Source organism: Anomalospiza imberbis, chromosome 6 (assembly GCF_031753505.1).
Source record: "Anomalospiza imberbis isolate Cuckoo-Finch-1a 21T00152 chromosome 6, ASM3175350v1, whole genome shotgun sequence".
Lineage (NCBI taxonomy): Eukaryota > Metazoa > Chordata > Aves > Passeriformes > Viduidae > Anomalospiza > Anomalospiza imberbis.
The window spans coordinates 49,768,321-49,787,725 of NC_089686.1; the positions used below are offsets into that span (position 1 = coordinate 49,768,321).

At 35.8% G+C, this 19,405-nt stretch overlaps 1 protein-coding gene across 19 annotated transcripts in view; it reads left to right on the forward strand.

The window, feature by feature from the left end:
* SOX6 (SRY-box transcription factor 6) overlaps positions 1-19,405 on the forward strand; it is a 370,313-nt gene that overhangs the window by 125,812 nt on the left and 225,096 nt on the right. For all 19 annotated transcript variants that reach the window (XM_068194094.1, XM_068194092.1, XM_068194095.1 and 16 more), the window contains one exon: positions 11,806-12,049. In XM_068194094.1, coding sequence (XP_068050195.1) covers positions 11,810-12,049 — 240 coding nt within the window. In that variant the 5' untranslated portion in view covers positions 11,806-11,809. The remainder of the gene's footprint in view (positions 1-11,805; positions 12,050-19,405) is intronic.

The following is a 19,405-nucleotide window of genomic DNA, read 5'->3' on the forward strand; positions in this document are numbered from 1 at the left end:
CTGCTATAAGCTCTTATGCCAGTCGGAGAAGTAATTTTTTGGGGTTTAGTTTTTTTGAAAGTGCTTGTCTGTGTAAGTGAAGAGATCTTGTTATTTTGAATCAGTTCAAGAGGAATACACTTTAGAAATACTGAGAGCAATGGATACAGTCTGCTACTATTCCTAATCTACCTTACTGTTTTTTGCATTTCTCTGCAATGAGTGTTTGGAGGAATATTATTGTGTCATATGATTCCTGCTAATACTAGTAGTCAGTTTTTCATGGAAAACACAGAAATTCCATACTGCAAAAAGACCCAACATAAATTTTCAATGCCAAGAAAAGTTGTTAAGGATATATCTTTAGATGAATAAATAGGGTTGAGTTAACCTCAATACAACTGCTCAGATTTACAGCGTCTGAGGCTCCGACTCATTCTCAAAAGTCTGTAGGGATTCTGTGTCTGTGTCATAATTCCTAGAATAAAAGATATATTTATTTTCAGTTCTATACATATTTGGGCTAGAGCCACAGGCAATGGACTGTCTCGTTTATGGTTCGTGGTAGTGAGGATAGCTGTACCAACGAAACCTGCCTGCAAAGCTGTGTGTATGTAATGTATGCATCGTGTTCTGTATGGCACAGCTTTTGAAATTGTTAACAGAGCCCTCCACAAATGTCCATGAGAAAACGAAACTGTTCAAATCTGGGTTTTGAGGTAATAGTCTGCACATATTATGCACTGTTTACTTATATATTATAAATTATTACCAATAAACATAAGTGGGGAACGGTTACAAAATATAGCCCTGGGCAAAAAAAAAAAAAGTGACACTGTTTGAAAAGACAAGACTTCCTTACAAGTGCAGATCGTATGTTTTATCCTTAATATATAGGAAAAATGGGTCAGAGATGAAAACCACAATAAGGCACTGTATATTTCAATGGTAAACATACTGCATCACAAATTCTAGAAGAATATTTCAGCCTCTTACCTAAAATTTAATCTAGCAGGGGATCTAACTGGATGTGCAGGATAATGGTAAAAAAAAATTAAAATCACTGACAATATTTTAAGTCTGCATTTTAGACCATTGGTCCTTTTACTTTCTAATTATTTGGAAAAAACTTCATCTGAGCCTTTGGTTTGTGTGCTGGCTTGTGTTTTCTTTTGTACTCTGATAGTTTTTCTTCATTATATTCTTTAACACATTTAAAATTACTGACACTGAACTTTGAACACTCAGAAATGTGGAGCAATTCAGAGCCTGAGCACTCTTCACCTTTACCCTTATGGTTGATTTTGATATGCATGTTTCCTTCTCAGAGCAGATGCTGTATTCTATAACCTTCTGTGGAAGCAGGATAGTTGAGGGTCCTCAATTACTGCAGATTATTTCTTTTTAACAATTTTGTGGTGCGTTACAGAACTGAAACCAAAAGACAGGGAGAGTTTGTAGTTTGCTTTGAAACTGATGCAGTTTCAGGGTGCTGCATGCAGGGACTGCTGCTGCTTGATCTCTTCAAGCTGAATAGTGAAGTGGTGTAAGTTTCTCCTGTAATGATTACTTTTTAATGTTCTCTGATTCTTTTTAGTGCCTAGTCCTTAGACACCTTAGTGAATTCCTTAAAAAATACAGAACTTTATTTGGGAATCTGGCTAGTATTAAACAATTTATTTTTTAAACTAAATGACAATTAAAATATTTGATGTTAAGTATGTCATGCTAAGACTTTGAATAACGATGTCTTATTATTTCAGGCTTTTTCTAAAGTCAGTTAAAATTGGTAGATATTTCACCTGTGGAGCTTGTGAAAGGATCGGAGGTTCAAAGTCTCAATAAATTGAACTTTAAATTGTTTGCACTTAATAGCAGCTGATTACCTTAATTAATAGAGGAGAAAATGTTTTGTTTTACTTTATTTGATTTCTTAGTGTTGTAATTATTTATCTTTTTTCTTCATATTTTTGTAGTGAAGGTTATTAAAATAAAAAGGGTCCCATGCTGTTGCACAACCCAAGCAGTGGAGAGTTTGCGGGGAGAAAGAGAGATGCTACCACACTTGTTCTTGGCCACACTGCCCATCAAATAAGGGTTTAGCTAGTCCTGCAGTCTTTTTCTGATCAGAATGATGCCTCAGACTACCCTCTCCTTTCTCCCAGTAGTAGCTGCAGCTCACTGGTGAATAAGGTGGTTCCTGCAGGGGTCTGTAAACACATTTTGGAATTCCCATTGTGCACACAGGTAATGATCATATTGTGTAGAGTTTAGATCAAAACAAAGAAATATTGTGCACAATGCTGCCATCTAAAAGCCTGTTTGTAAAGACCCTGAACAAAAATAAGAACTTCCCAAAGTTGCACAAAAATGGGCATTGTGTCTAGTTAGGTTTTATCTGATCAAAATACTTGGGCCTTTAAAATAGTTTCGGTTTTTTGCTACCTTCCTTTCTTCCTCTGTTCCTGCTGGTGCTGTTGTGTGTCTCAGTGCAGTGCACAAGAGCAACCATCAAAGGCCAAAGCCTGGGAGCAGGCTGCAGTTGGAAAATCCAGCTTTTCTGTGTTGCACCTGAGCTCCGGTGGATGAGGCACCTGAGACAAGGCACAGCAGGAATTCCTGGCTGGATATGTGGAGCTGCATCTTATCCTCTTCTGCAAGGCTAACAATGTGTTTAAGTAGTCCTTGTGCCTGCTTTATCCAAAGGGTTAGGATTATATCTGGCTCTGGTGCAGCTGTGCAGGGTGGAAAAAAAGCTCCTTGACCATTACTGCCATTACCTAATAGTCCTTCAGAGAAAAGCTGATATCAAAGACTGAGTCTTGGCTTTGCTCTTTTGTCCTCTTTTCTAACTTGCCCATAGCTGGGGAAACCTTAAAGATTGTGTGAAGGTGATGTGCATTTTCATCAAGAAATGTACAGGAACTTTGTGTGTGTGTCACACAAAGTGAATGGAATGTCAACACAGAAAAGATAATCCATGATATCACCCTACAGTGCAAATTTTTCAAGAAGGATTTAAGTTTTTTTTCATTTCTGTGAACCAGATGAAAATAGTTTTCCATGTATATATCCTACCTAGGACACTCTTTTGTAGCTTATAGGATGCCCAAAGCTACTATAGATATAAAACAATTTCTAGTTATTGGATCTCTGCATCACCAAAATGCAAATTTCACTCCTGAATATGTAGGCCACTTGCTGAATAACCTCAAGAAATATATAGTGAAAATGCTATTTTTCATGTATTCAGATTACCTCCTTCAAAGGTTTTCCTTGGATTTTAATATCCTGAAAGTCCCAGTTCTGAGGCAGACTGCAGTTCAAACTTCATTTTCAGTTCTTTGAGTGAAGTCATTTAAATAAACAAATAAAAGTGACACGTCATGTGTAGCTTGTGCCAAAGTACGCCGTGTGCCAGTTAGAATTAATTTTTATGAAACTTCACATATTTGAGTTTATAATAACAACAACACAGATAGGTATGCTCGTCCTTAGCAGCAACTCTACTGACCCTTGCTGTACTTTAAATGTGCACAAGTAAAATCCCAGCACAGTTCTGCCCTGTGTTTATTTTTAATGTTTCATGAATCACCTCCTTCACTGCTTTTTGTATTTTACAAATAATTTTTTATTGCTAAATAAACTAGGATATTTGATAGTGAGAATAAAATCTCTCATCTGAATTTCTCATATTTCTTTTTTTTTTTTTTTTTTGTGTGTGTGTGTGAGTGAATAGCCAGATGGAAGTGTTTACCCTTTAGAGAATTTTAGATCCGATATTTTTGTAACATTTTGTTTCTTCCTGGTAATTGTGTTGGCACTTTGCTGATCTCAAGTTGTGTGTTATTACAATGGAAGGTGACAATTTGATTGTCTTCAGTTGGAGAAACAAGCAATTTTATATTCACTGAGCTGTCAGGTAGCAGTACTTCACAATAGTAAGAGCTCCTGGCAATGTGGTTTGGCACCTATATTTAAGTGCTTTGATGCTTGCATAACCTCTACTGAATCAGAAATGTTTTGCCTGCTAGAAATGTTTTTAGGCTTGTAGTATAAGGTTTTTATTAAAAGGAAAAATCTGTAACTGAGCTGCAGAGCTATTGTTTTGTGTTACATGGAGGTTCTAATTTGGTATTTTAGTACAACAGGCTACAGGTGAGCCTGAAAGTGATACTTCATTTCTCTGTCTGTTGAGCTGTGGTTTGACTTAGAGCTGAGAACTAAAAATATGAAAAGGAGGGAGTAGGAAATGGGAGGAGGGGAGAGAAGTCTGGCTGCATTGATATTTCTGTTCTGAAATGCAGAGAGATGGCATGTGACCTTTCACACCTGTAGGACTGAAAATTAACTGTTTAACTCATTTCATGCAATCTTAGGCAACTCCTGAAAATGTACCATAGGAGGGAAATAATATAAGAATACTGTATCTTACCATTGCAGCATGTTTCTAGTGGAGTCTTGAAAGGATTTAATGAACCTTTCAGGAACTTATGCCCACCAGGTCTAAATGTGATCAGGAAGATTTTTAGTTATTAGAACAACTTCTTAACTGGTTTTGTAAGGGCAAAAAAAAAGTATTTTTGTCTTCTGTGTAAAGTCTCAAAGTCTAAACATGCTAAAATAAATTTTTCTTATTTTAGTATTTTTAGGCATCCTTTATCAAAACCATTTATATAATCATTCAGATGAACAATTAAGTAATTCTGATCCATAAAAATATGTGGATTAATGCTTATTTATAGCAAGCATTGTTTTCTAATTTTATTGTTAATGATTGCTTTTATTTATATTGTATTTTCTCTTACTTGCTGCCTAAAAAAATAAATCCTAATAAGTTGCTGATGGATAAATTCTTGGCACGCTCACTCTTGTTCCCATAATTATTGGTAAAGATAGCTGGAAGTCAGTACTGCCTTTTTTTTTTTTTTTTTTTTTTTTTTCCAACAGTAAGAAATTGGATATCCAGAGACACATGGTCCAGTCATAGGACTTTAAAGGCAGCCATCACTGAGAAGCTAATACCAACCAATTAAACAGAGGTGGTTACGTGATGTAACATTATCAGGAGAAACAATTCATGAGTCAAAGCATTCCAGGGCATATGAGCTCCAGTCCAAAGAACAGTCTCAAGCTGTTTAAATAATGTGACAGCAATATTGTCAGCTAAAAATAAACTATAGAAAATATTAAGTACAGTGACTGAAGATGAGCACATCCCAGGTGCTAAATTATTATTCTTTCACTGCTATTTTATTGCTTTCAATGTGGGTTCATTCACCTTAGGCATTTTCAGTGAAAGCTTCTGGTAGGGGATAAAGAGAATGGAGTATTTAGCCTGCTAAAAAGATAGGTTGTGATTTTGGCATTTATGAATCCAAACAAAGATTTTAGATTTTCACTGAAAAGTCCAGAGGGGTTGTGAGGCTGTTTTGCTGTGTCCATTTTGATGCTTTCAACAACTAGGTGAAGAGACAAGAGCTCATTTCTTAACCCTAGTAGTTCACCATAGCTGCATGGCTGGGAAGGTCACTCTAATGGCAGAACATCAGAAAATTACTTTCCAAAAAATTCCAAGGAGCTGGTTTTTTTCCCCCTCATATTCTTTTCTCTTCAAATGAGAAGAAATACCATAAAAGTTTTTCCCAACCCTCTGAGCTTTGAGGAAGTCTGAATCTGAACTCAAACTTTGTGATTTGGATTCGTATCTATTAGCAAAAGTGTAATTTGCCTGGGTTGGGAAAACAAATGCAAGAATAGCTGAGTGTGTATCTTGGAAGCCGTGGGTGTATTGCTTAGCTTGATGCTTGTTTCAGCCAGAGATTTGGGTGCTCAGTTAACATTTTAGCTGTCATTTCTTGAATCACATTTGCTTCCACTCCCCCTCCCGCCCTTTTATTTCCAAGGTGGTTCCTGCGATTACCATAAACTCTCTAATCTTGTAATGCTGTTTATGATCTATATGTAACTAATTCATATAGAATTCCTGCAAAATTAAGCCAAGGAAGAGCTTGAGGGAGTTGAATTGATTGGCTTGAGGCCTTGTGTGACTCAGAGCCAGGAACAGAAACAGAGATTCTCTCCTTCTCAAGCTATTGGGGCTTTGTGCAGAGGGATTTATGTTGAGGTGTGGGGCCCCCGGAGTACAAAATATTTTACTAACTGTTCAATTCTGTTCCTAATTCTCCTTGAAAAGAGAGACGAGATTTCATCATTTTAGGAAAAAGCTGTTTATTCTAAGATGGCATAAGGATTACAGCATTAGCTTTACAGTGAGTTACGTTCCTGGGTTCTGCCTACACAACATTATTTTACAGGGCAGAACTACAAAATATTTTGGCTATTGCCAAAGCACATTCATTTTTCTTTAAGTCTATCTGAGCTATAATGCATCTAATATACCCCAAAGTTAAGTGAGGATTTGTGAGGGAGGTCCTGTAACCATGTTTAAAATTATGTATGCACATTTTAAAACTTGGGAAGGGATAAGATGCTGTGGTTGATTTTTTTTTTCGTTATGAACACCAGGTTAGCATAAAAGTTTAGAAGGAAATGCTTAAAAGGTTATGAGTACTTCTAAAAATGGTTTCTTTTAATTTATTTAGTTCTGGAGTCACCAAAGCACTTAGACATGTGCTTAACTTTTTGAAACCAAGTAGTCCAATTTGAAATTAGTGGACTGCTTGCATACTTACAGTTAATCATGCACTTAAGTACTTTAATCTGGCACTTTGGGGAAAAGGAATGGAGACTGTTCATAAAAGCTCTGTAAGCGAATATATTTCTAATCTAATCTGATTCCAATCTACTGTTGGAGCTGTAGACCTGGGTTATGTCTCTGCTGCAGTCACTAAAGGAGGATGAATTAGCCCATCTGAGCACCACGCTACTGTAGTTGGAGAACTATCAGAAGCAAGCTTGTTTAAAATTAGTTTGGATATCTGAGCATTACAAAGCAGTCTTTTATGTGACTACAATGTAGACATGCCTTTAGGTTTATGAATGCTTTGTGAGGGTGGAGCAGAGCAGAAGCAAGATTCCCCAGCCAACTATAAGTCTGCTTGGTCATATATCTCGTTGTTATTGCTCAGTTTATATGTTTTTGGAACAGCGTCTGGGCCATTGCATTGTTGTTATCTGTTGTCATACTTCGGGAGTTGATTCTGAAATGTCTGGCAGCTGAAACTCCACATCTTGCCTGAATTTCTACTGTAACATTTAATCATTTGAGCAGTCAACAGGGATGGATGATTTTTCAGGCTTTGAAAACCTTTCACGTCAGGACTATCAGCTAATTGTTTTGAAAAAGAGTATACGAATTTTTTGAAGAACTTGAGACCGTAGGAAAACCTTAGGAAAAAAAAAGTATTAATATTTGCATTTAGAAAGGTATAACACACACTGGATGTAGGAAAAAAGGAAAAACAATGTTCTGTGAATCTGACTGGCAGTCTTCTTTAGGGCAGAGAGAATTTCTTCTTTGGTTTAAAATGAAAAATTAGGTCATATCTATAGCAAATGAAGCTGTTTGGGACTGTGTTTAGCATTTTGTAGGTAAAAAAGCCCATAGCAGTTCAATTTTAGCTTTTCTACCCTGAGGCTGACTGAAGTTGGGATCCAGTCCTTCAGGTTTACTGACCTTTTGAGAAATGATCACATTTTGTTTATGTCTCAAATTCAAAATGAGGTAGAATTTATTCTAGTGTTGGAAAATATGGATAAAGATTTTTTAAATTCTCAGACTTGAGTAGGTGATAGGACTTCAGTTAATTAGGGCCTTTTTCAACCTTTTCTCATACCCATTAGATATATTTTCCACCTTTAGTGATTGCTGTGTTCAGCTAATCTGTCAATTTAACCAAAGCAACAATTTCACAATGTAGTTTTCTTTCTGATTGTATGCTGTGTAATCAATATACTGATATAATGTGAGTGTAATTTCCTCTCTTATTTTATCTCCACTGCACAGTATTATAAATAAACAGCTAAAAAAGAAAAAAGAAAGAAAAGAACCAAACAAATCTGTTGCATCTTCTTTTAAGATTGTACCACTGTAGACACTTGTTCTAGTAAAGTAGAATTGGACCCACTTGATTGCATTTAAATTTTTCATGCTTCAGCAGTTTGTCTGGGAGCACAGTAAAGAAAACCCCCCGAGCGAGGATAGTTTAGAATAATAGAACTTGATTTTGTGAATTATAGCGGCACCATTTGCGCTGCTGTAGTTAGGGTTGTGTCAGCACTTCCATTATAAACCCCTGTTTGCAGGGGTTATAACTAGGGAGATATTTTTTATCAGAAACTTTTTTTTTTTTAATCATTCCACTGAATTTAATTGATAATAGCAGAAAAAAAATTATAATGGAAATTAGTAAATTTCTGTTACATTTTTACAAGTCTAATTTATTAAGAATATTGATTTTCTTTTCCCCCTTTCAGCAGGGATTTTTAGCAAACGCGTTTTGAATATTTTAAATATAAAATTGGGAAGTTGTTATGGCTTAAAATTTGACTGCTATTCATGCTCATATTTTAACATTGAAATATTTTAACACAACACACTGTTCTACAGCTTAATTTTATCATAAACATAAACTACTCAACTGGGCCAGAGCCTTCTCCACTGGAGTTGAGTGAGACCTTGGAGTTATTGACTGAACTCTGCCTTTTGACTTGATGGAATCATGTGTTCAGAATTCTCCCAAATTGCTGGATAACACCCATCTGCAGAGTTTAAATTTGCTCTGCATTCCCGATTGCAAACCCAAGCATAAATGGACACCCTCAGAAAGCCATGTACCAATGAACTATATTCCCTGAGTTAATGTTTGTGCTGGAAAAAGAATGTGGAGGGCTTAATATAACACATCTGTCCCTTTAAACCCAATGTTTTAAATCTAACAACCAAAAAGTTACCATTAAATCTAGTTGTTTTAACAAAGCTTTGGAGAAAATAGAAGTGAAACACGCCCCTAAAAATCATGCCATGAGAAAAGCGAGTGCCTGGGAGGCCTGCCTGAGCCTGTCTTCCCTTCCAGGCTCCAAGACTAGGTGACTGACTAAAGTGCAGCATGGAAGGTATCTGTCCATAATGCAGCAGTGGGGAAAAGTGGTGGGTGGAGCTAGGAAGCACTTGAACTTGGTCTGTTCTCTTACTCCAGTACAGAAAAAAAGTTGCTGGGCATGGCTTGAGATTATTAGTCAATGGGACTTTTAATAATTTTATTTTTAGTGTTGACAAAGTCCTTCTCTTGATGTAATTGATTTTACAGCAATTGAATGGAGATTTTTATTGAATTGTGTTTAAAACATCACGAATAAGAGGAAAGTATATTAGTGTATGTGTCAAGGAAAAAATGCTTCCCCTGTAGTGCATTACCAGTAGATAGCTTTGCTGTATGGTCACTTGGGGAAACACCAAAAGCCTGTTTATGAAATAAAGGTGAAGCTTTTCTAGACTAATTATATTCAGCATGTAATTTCTAAACTTCAGTCTGAATTTTGATTTTCAATTAACATTCCCAATTTGAAGATAATTTTCTATTTAATGTAATTGCAGGAAATAATTTATTGGCTGATTAAGACTGAGGGCCCAGCCTTCGTTAAGAAAACAGTCCCTAACAAACCAGCCTTTAAAGCCAACTCGTAGCTTTGGACAGATTCAGCCTATTTTTGCAGCTGCAGAGTTGTGTTTAATTAGAATTGTGCAGTATTATTCATTGGTGCAGTTTGTAGTTGAAATTATTCTTAAGAGACATTTTCATTTCTAGTTTTGTGTCATGATTAATTTATGGTGAAGAAACAGCCATAGCTCTTGCTTTACACAGAAGCTCGTTCAGTATGAAACAGGAATGAGATCTGTTGGGAAGGTGAAAGAAAGGAAAAACCTTTATTGTGACTTTCGGTTTTCATGTCGGGTTTTCAAATCACGCAAAACATGACTTATATTTTCATGTGAGTGATTGCATTAACGTGACTACTTTAATGAGAAAAGGGAAAGCAACCTTTTATTTTATCTTGGATCATAGCAATTATGAGCCAGAACCTTTTGAAGTGCACACGATAATGCCGGTTGCTGAACTCTTGGCATGTTCTCTGTAGCATCAATGCAAATTCTTTAGCATAGGAAGAATGTAATGCACGGTTTAAATTCCTCAGTTCTGCATATTGGCAACACTCATGTTAGACTCCCACTTACACTTAGGCTTCCCTAAAGAAAACTCAAACCTTTTTTTCCCCACCAGTATCGAGTTTAAGAGGCAGGATTATCTCTATTTACAGAATAGTTATTCTAAATAGGTATCAGTGTTTTAATATGTTTCAGAGCACTTCAAAGCTTGTAATACTTTCATATTGAACTGTACATAATTAGATTAGTTGATCCTATATTAATTTTTTTTTCACTGTAGGATACTAAATCTGAACTCCCTCATTAATTGTGAGAAATTTAGCATTAGCTGTTAAATCCTATGTGAAACACAGGCTGCTACATAAAAACTACTGTTTAAATTGGAATTAACTTAATTATTTTTCTTTGCACTTGATATTTCCTTCACTGTAATATTCATGAAAGCGTGTGACAGATTTGTAAATTTAACTGTTAGTCTCAGATTTCCAGACCCTTTAATCAGTATTTATTTGTCTGTAGCAACAGTACTAGCAAGTTAATGATTTGCTAATTTGAAAAATGCTCATGTGGTTTCCTATGTTAACTGATTTGTGCATTTTTAAAGAAATGGTATGAAATCAATTATTGTTAAAAAGCAATTAAGGTGAAGATCTTATTCCTTAGTTTCTCAGCAATTTCAGTGTCAAGGATATTCTGAAGTTACTAAGACCTGGGAAAATAACTAATATATTTTAGCTGTCCCTTTTCAGGTTTATTAATGATTGTTTTAACAGTTGCAGTTAATCTTACTAGAAATTTTAAATTACAGTGTTTTCAGATTTTGAGTTGAAGTCAGTAATATTTTCATCTAAGTGCAGAAACTGTGGCGAAAGCTGTGTTTGCATATGAGATGGTAGTAAGAGGCCATTATTAGGAAAAGTCATTTAACATAAATCAGTGCATTTATTCATTGCACTTTTAAGTAATTTAAAGTATTTTGTTGAGCTATATCCTGTATTTCATGTCTAAAATGAAAGGAAACATAATTATTTTAGGTTTTTAGTTTGAACTGAAAAATGCTACTAAGATATTATCCATCCATTTAATAAACCTTTTAGGTTTAGAACACTTTTCACATGAGCTTCTCAAAACACTTTCTGAAAGGTAAAACTGGGCAAAATTTTAAAGCATCTAAAAGCAGTACACCTTTAAACAAACAGCAAAAGGACTCACTTAGCAGATTTTGAAATGGATTTAGAATTGATTCTCATATATGTAGAAAGCATCTCCTGCTTGCAAGGAATCAGGCAAGCATGATGAGCTCTCTCCTTTAAACGTTTGCTTGTAAGTTTCAGGTTGCTCATGGGAGTAAGAGCTTAAAGAATTTAACTCATCAACAAAATCAACATGAAAATACCCATAAAAACACTATTTTCCTATGGCTGGAGAAAATGATATTGTTTGACATGTCTAAATTAATAGAATGATGTCATATAACTTAACCCTGACTTGTCTTAGCATCAAGGAATACTTTTCCACAGTGTTTTGGATCCAGACCCTCAAGTTTGTGCTTTTTAGAGTGCTTCTGTTGACTGCAGGTGCTTAATTTATTACTGTTCTAGGCAGGTGTGATGCACTCAGAGGACTGTTTTGAGCTTGATTTTTTTTTGTCACGGAGCACCAATATTTTCTTTTTGTCCCCTTTTCTTGTCTCGCAGAAGAATGTCTTCCAAGCAGGCTACCTCTCCATTTGCATGTGCAGCTGATGGAGAGGAAACAATGACCCAGGACTTAGCATCACGAGACAAGGAGGAGGGCAACAGTGATCAGCATGCGGCCTCTCATCTGCCTCTACACAATGTCATGCACAACAAACCTCACTCTGAGGAGCTACCGACCCTGGTCACCACCATCCAGCAGGACCCTGAGTGGGACGGAGTAATCTCAGCCCAACACAGAATGGTGAGTTTTGCCATCCTCACGTGGGCTTTCCAGGTTTAGAGCTGTAAGAGATTGTTCACTGCCCTTTGGGAAGACGTGTGCAGGTGTAAAGCTTTTTAAATGTTAAAGTGTCAGCAGTAGATCAACATCGTATGGTGTAATTGTAAATTACAATTGTATAATTTACTTAAGTATACAGGTCTATTTGAATGAGGTCATTTGATGAGTTCACCTTCTGAAAGGAAATGCATCTATTTATCATGTTTTCATTCATACCTTGATTTATGTCATAACCTTTCTAGCTCATATATTCAAGCATTAATTTCTGACAGGGGGATGTAGCTCACAACTGTTTGTCATCTGCAAAGTGTTGTGCTGAAGGAAGAAACTTTAATGTATTTTTTTACTCATCTCTCAGAAACAGGACCTACCAAATCTAGAATATTATATCTTTACACGGCAAAAAAGAAGCTGACATTTTAGGTGACACAAAAGAAGCTGGCATTTTAGGTGACACAAACATCCTACCGTGTTTTTAGGAAATTGCAACTTTTTGTGGAGGGGAAAAGTGTTTTATGAGTAGCTAGATCACCACTTAGTCACAGGTGATATTGGAAATGATCAGAATTATTATCCCTAGTCTCTTCAGTAGCCTAAATATAATTTTTTTAGCGGTTGTAGCTCTGTCTCTGAATCCCCAAAACTCTGCAATAAATGGGCAGGCTGAATGAAAGCTGAACGGGCAGAGCATCTTAGTCAATTTATTTTCCTTGTGTACTTTCCTCAGAAATGGAATTAAGGTATGTGGAGCAGCCAGGTGCTCTGTAAATTTAGAACATCATAATTTCAGACTCTCTGGAAAGTGACTTTCAAAAACCTTAAATTCAGACAATTAGCTTAAAAAGAATAATATGTATTTTCATAAAATTTTTCAATTGCTATTAAATATCTATGAGCAGATATATTTTTTAGCAAATCTCATTTTTTTCCAGTACAAATCAGCAGATTTTAATAATGTTAAGCACAATTGCAGAATTTTTTTAGCACCACTAACAATAATGGACTCATTTCAAATTTGACTAGGTATAATAATTCTAATGCATTAATCAGTAGAGACACCAGAGTTCTTTGTACCTATTATCATGTCTGGAGTTAGTTAAATAATAGCACTACAATGGGATTTATTTTGTTAATATAGAGTTGTTTTCTTTTTCTCCTAAGATCCAATTGATTTAACCAAACCAGGAAAATGTTATCTAATCTATAATGCACAATTTAACCCAGTACAGAACTTTCTGTCAGGCCTAAATATTCTTAGGTATTTGGTTGACTGTCATGAAGAAGGCAAAACTTCCACTGCAAAATCACTTTAAAGAAAAATGATTACAGATTAGCAATTTGGAGAGGTAGGTTTTAAGTTGTATGTATGGCTTATATTCAGAATTTTGGACAGAGAGTCACTCTTTTGCCCAAGTTATGCAATAAGCACATTAGAATAATTTTAACTTCTGTGTTATCAGGAGGACAAGCTGCATGCAGACTAGAAAGGACTGATCCAGTTTGTTGATGGAAAAAGTTAATCTGTGAATTCATCAGCTACTTCTCCATTCATTCAGAGAGGCAGGTGCACTCTTGGAATTTTGATATTAGGACACCAGTATCATAGATAAAATTACTCTGTGTCCTAGAGAGAAAGGAACTCCTAGATTCCAGCAATCTCTCCATGCTTTTTTTTTTTTTTTTTTTTTTTTTTTTTTTGGTTCAGCCTGTTCCTTGGACCTGGAGTGAGCTGAAATGGTTGGCCCTTGTACAGTGTGATCATTTGTGCTCATATTGCTCTGAAGGGATTTGCAGTGCCAGTGACAGAGAGCAATCGCTGCTTCCTTTCCTAATGCTGCACTGTCAAGTCAACACTCGCTGTACCTTTGGACAGGCACGAATCACTGCACAGCCTCTCATGTTTCAGAACAGGTGCATAAACTTTGCTTGAGGGACTTAGCACTCTGGTTTTCCTATCTCCTTTTTCCAGTAAATATTCCATGTAGATGAATGTCCTGAAAATCATTAGCAGTTTCCACAAGTCCCTAGGCTTAAATCTGGTGGTGGATATATGTCAACCTTATTTCACAAGCTCTCAGCTAAACCAAATGGATTTTCTTTTCTTCCCAGCTCAAAGCAGGGTCTAATTTACAAAGCTTGGCTACCAGTGAAGACTGAAATTCTAAGACATGTTTTTTGGTTGCAATTAAAAGAGCTCTAAATGTGCAGAGCAAGGTCCAAGTGTATTTACATTTAGGTGACTTAGCTTGTGAGATCACAACAATAAAGTTTTTTTTTCCTCCTTGAAGGACTGTCATTTAAGTACCTTGTTTGATTTTTAATGACTTTTTTTTTTCCTCACTTAAATATGTTCTTTATCAGCAAACATTTAAGCCTATATTCATTGCAGAAACTTTCTCTGAAGTATCTCGGTCAAGCAGGCATTTATACTGTTATGAAAGAATTTAGAGTGGCCTGCAACTATCATGATGAGAACATGTTCATACTCCTCATAGGGAGGATAGATGTTTCTTTCCAGAAAGACAGATTCCAGGAGGTGGGTTGGGCAATTCTGAGATAGGTGCTGTGGTAGTGGCCGCTTTTTTACTTAATAAACCCAAATTCCCAGAAGGTAAGCACTTTCTGACCTTTCCCAGACAGATCCTTTAGAAACAGATTTGAAGAAGCACCTGTTCATAGCATTTACTTTGAAAGTAAAGACAGTAGTGCTGTCATTAAAATGCATCAATAATGTGTGTTGTCTGCTTAAAAGATAGTAAATTCAAAGAATGCTGTGTCGACATATGGGGAGGAAAAATTTCTCTTTTATCTGGTATCTAATTAAGAGCACAATCCTGCATCCTTTCTGTCCTTAAAACTACTAAGGAGTTCACTGGAATTTGAAAGAGCACACGTATGCATCATAATTTGCTACGAGGGCTGTACAGGTCTCAAGTTTAGAAAAGATACCGTAGGAGGGAAATTTTAGTGAAAAAAAATTGCGTTTTTACCCAACATTTATGGTACGTAGCACTTTCTGTAAGATACCTCTAAACTACATTGTTCATTATCAGAAAAAAACCACACTGGCTAGAAATGTTTTCAAACTTTCACTCCCTTTTGATATCAGGCATTGCTTTCTACTGAGTCCTTTGTGTATTCTGAATGTCTGGAAGCCAAAATATTTTGTTTTAACTCCTACTCTATAGTATTTCCCAGCTGTGTACTTATATGGTGTAATAAAAGGATCTAACAAATGGGAAATAGCAGCTGCATTTGGAAATTCCCTTTGTGCTCCCTTTCCATTTGACAGATTCAGCAATGTGTAACAACTGTAACGTCAGACCTGTAATGACTTATACTGTCAGTATCATATCACCAGCCAATTTCATGTTACAGTGGGAGGAAGATAAAGCAACCCAAAGATTTCTGTAAAATCATATTACTGAGCTGAAAAAATTATACTTATGTTTCTAATTGTAACTTAGTATAAAAATACCTGGATCTCTGGATATTTATTGCTGATTGTAGCCCAACTGGTAAATAAAATCTATTTCAGGCTAAAGCCATATCTATTAGTTGTGGTAAACTGTAGGGAAGAGGGCATAAGTGGTGCTAAGATAACGGTGAAAGTATTGTGCCTTGTTCAATGAGACAATGAGAAGCAGGGAAGAAAATTGTCAAATTTTTAGATTGAATCCAAAATCTCTCTCTGTTAAGGCAACAGAGAGGATGAGTGGGAAAGGCCAAAAATACTTAATTTTGCTAAATTTAATAGCAATTGAGTTGTTGTATCCCGGTAATATATTTATTGGCCAGCATGTAAAGAAATGGAAAATTCTAATATGTTTGCTCACTGAGAAACCAGGAATGGCCTCCATCTTCATACAGAGTCCCACACAGCCCATGAGGTAAATTACAAAGATTTTTTATTTTTATTTTTGCTGTGACATATCAGGAGAAAGCAGGGCCAACAAGAAAATAGAAATTTAGATGGAGAAGCGACTTTACCTTCTTTGAGCAATGGGGTGATGTATTCCCATACTACAAAGGCTGGACATGGGACTCATGAACAATAAATTTTAGCAGCTTTAATCTAAAGAAATCTGGACCCTTTCTCCAAAATGCACAATTTCTCATCTGTTCCCAACAGTAGATAACCCACAGAAGTGTAAGTTCTCTTCCCACCCCCAATCCCAGTGTAACAAGCAGGGGTTGTGCGGAGTCCACAAGCACTGTGGGGATCACTTGTAGGTGGTCACCAAACCCTTTTCCCACTGCTGTTTCCCCCTTGCCCATGACCCCCGGGCAGTTAGCAGTGGGAGTTAGTGAGACAGTGTGTGCATGCACTGGATAAAGGCAGGCACCCCTCTTTTGCTCTGATGTTCTTTGGATGGGAGGGACTCTCACAGGGAACCCCTGCAGCAAATCCAGTCTCAACGATGGGTGTTATTTCCCTGGGACTGAGGGAAACCAAACACAGACACATACACAAATACAATTATTTGTCTCCAAATATAGGCTGTGTTTCCCTGTACATTTTGTAACATCATTCAGACACCCCTTGGATTTAGAAACTAATTGTATCTCATTGGATTTTATCTCAAATGGCAGCATTGACAGATATTTCATAATTACATCAAGACTCTATCTTTTGTTGACTTCTTTCCAAAGGAGTGAAAGGCTTCCTACCTTTCCACTGTGTCTGTGTGTACATCTCAGCAGTACTGAGAGCAGATTTATATATGCAGCAGAGAAATTGAAGATCTTTTCCTGTCACATGTATTTGTTCCTTTTAAAATAATTTAAAATCACCAAGTATCACATTTTACTTTATATAGTTTTAGCAAAGCTACTGGCATCAGAAAGACAGAAATAGGTGGTATCCTAAAGGTTTTAATATTTTGGTGCCTCTGTCTCTACATAAAACAGGCACGATCCTCTCGCTCCCCCTCACCTCCTGCTCCATGTTATTAGCTTCTCATGTTGAAGGTTCTTCCCTTTAAAGAAAATAAACTCAGGTGTTTAGGAAAGATCATTGAAAAACATTTACACATGCTAAACACTGTGAATTTGTTGTTATATAAATTCATGGCTTCAAATTCTCGAAAGTTATAGATCCAATTACATACTTTGAAATTTTTTTTTGTTCCTTTATGGGCTGAATATGAACATATAAAATGCATCAAACATAAATGCCCTAAACTCTGGCAATTCTGTTTCTGCTAAATTGCTCATGCAGCTGTTATTTACATGTACAAATCTGAGTTTTGTGATCATTGAAAGCAATTCTACTCTGCTTGTGATATTATTTCTACATGCCAGGTAGTGCATTAGAATTTTTATCTAACTAAAGAGATAAATACCTACATACATAATTGCATGGGTATGAAGTTTTGGCTGAAATTAAAGGGTGTATAAAAGCTGAGGATGTGGTATTTTATATTTCCATAAAATAAGCATCTATGAAAAATATATTGCAGAAAAGATAGAATTAATTATTTTTCAAGCATGTTGTTCTGATTCAGAAGGCATTCAGGTATGTGCTTAACTTTACTTTATTAGGACAACGAACAACTATAATGTTAAGCACATGTCTAAATGTTTGAAATATCAAGGACTTAGTTTTACTAGCTTTAGCATAAAAAGATGTTAACATTTCATATTAAAAACAATAAAACAATTCCCTAGAAGTGTGCAGGATAATGTGTTCAATGGAGATGGTGAAATATAAAATTGAACTTTATTTGAAGAAGAATCAAATAGTTGTTCTTGTTGGCATGCTTCTTTTATTTGTTTTATTTTCATTTTGACATTGTATAATTTTTCTTTTCCAAATGCACAGTCTATTTTAAAACTTTCCCTATATTCTAGGTTGAACTGTGTTTAAACAGAATTAATCATCACCTGAGTTCTTCGCAAAAGACTTGTGGTTTATGTTCATCTAAATCTGTAGTAATTTTATTCCTTTCTCCTATTTTAACATTTCCTATTTTTATGAAGCAATTTCTGAAAACTTTTTAATTCACTTCTGTATATTGACATGAATTTTTTCAAAAGTAGAAGCATTAACACGTTCTAAATTGTTCATTTTTTTTTCCTTGGGCAAGAAGGAATCAGGTATGCATGCTGATTAACACACTCCAGTCATTAACATGTGATTATGTGGGCTGCATATTGAGCACCTGCCAAAAGATAAAATCCAGCACTTTACTACATCTGTGCAAGGACTTTTTGCATTTCTTTTGTACTTTGACAGCTCAAGAAAAAACAGACTTTGGTATCTTTGTTCAGCATAATAAAACTGTGTAAATAAAATATCTTCATGGAGGAAGGAAGATACTACATATATTTATTTTAATCTTTGAGGTCATGAAAATCCCAGGGACTGAGACTAACACAGCACCAAGTGTAATATGAATCTCCTAATGTACTGTATCAATGACATTCATATACAGTTTACAACATTCCTGCATGTTTATAAGGATTATCTGTTCTGGGATTCAGCCAATGTTATTGTAATTCACAGCAATTTTATGGGATACCTTTATGTCTCATAAATTTCGTGTTTTTATTTCAATCTTCCAAATGTTTCATCAGTGTTTACCTTAAAGAAATACAAGTACTCTGTGCAGCAGGCTGCTTTCCTGCATGCCTTCCTCTGCAAATGCTAAAAGGGGGACATAAAGCATGTAATACATGTCATGTAACTATATACAGAGGATTTTCATGTGCACTTGATATTGCTAAAGACAAATTTTATTTTTATATTTACAATAGACCTACTTATAAGTTGAACAATTAAGATGAACTAATAGGGGGAGTTGGATATATACAAAGTGGTCTGGAATATCCAAGCCACACAATCCTTGTTTTATTTGGCAACTTCAGGCAAGCATGCATCACGAAATTCGTGTCTTTATTTACCCAGGAGGTAAACAGTGCTAATCAGCTGCGACTGATCACAATGCTTCTTCAGTTTCAGTTTAGATGAAAATGAAAGTCTAAATAATCATTTTGTAAATGGCTGTCCATTACGTTTTCCTTAATAAGAGCATTTAACCAAAGTGCAGGGCATAAAGTCGCAATATTGTTGTGATTTATTACCAAACATAAACACAGGGAGTTAGGACAGATGGTATTTGGATAATTAAGGAAATCCTTAGCATCTAACTCTTACAAAAAGCACACGAGTTTATGAGTATCATTTGTGGGCGAGTTGATTGCTATATAGAAGTGATTTGTCATTGTATTTAAAATTTTTGAGGTGTTTTTCTTTTGTGGAATGGAGCAAAGTGCCTGTCAACGTGTTTCAAATCACTGAAAAATTGTAACCTT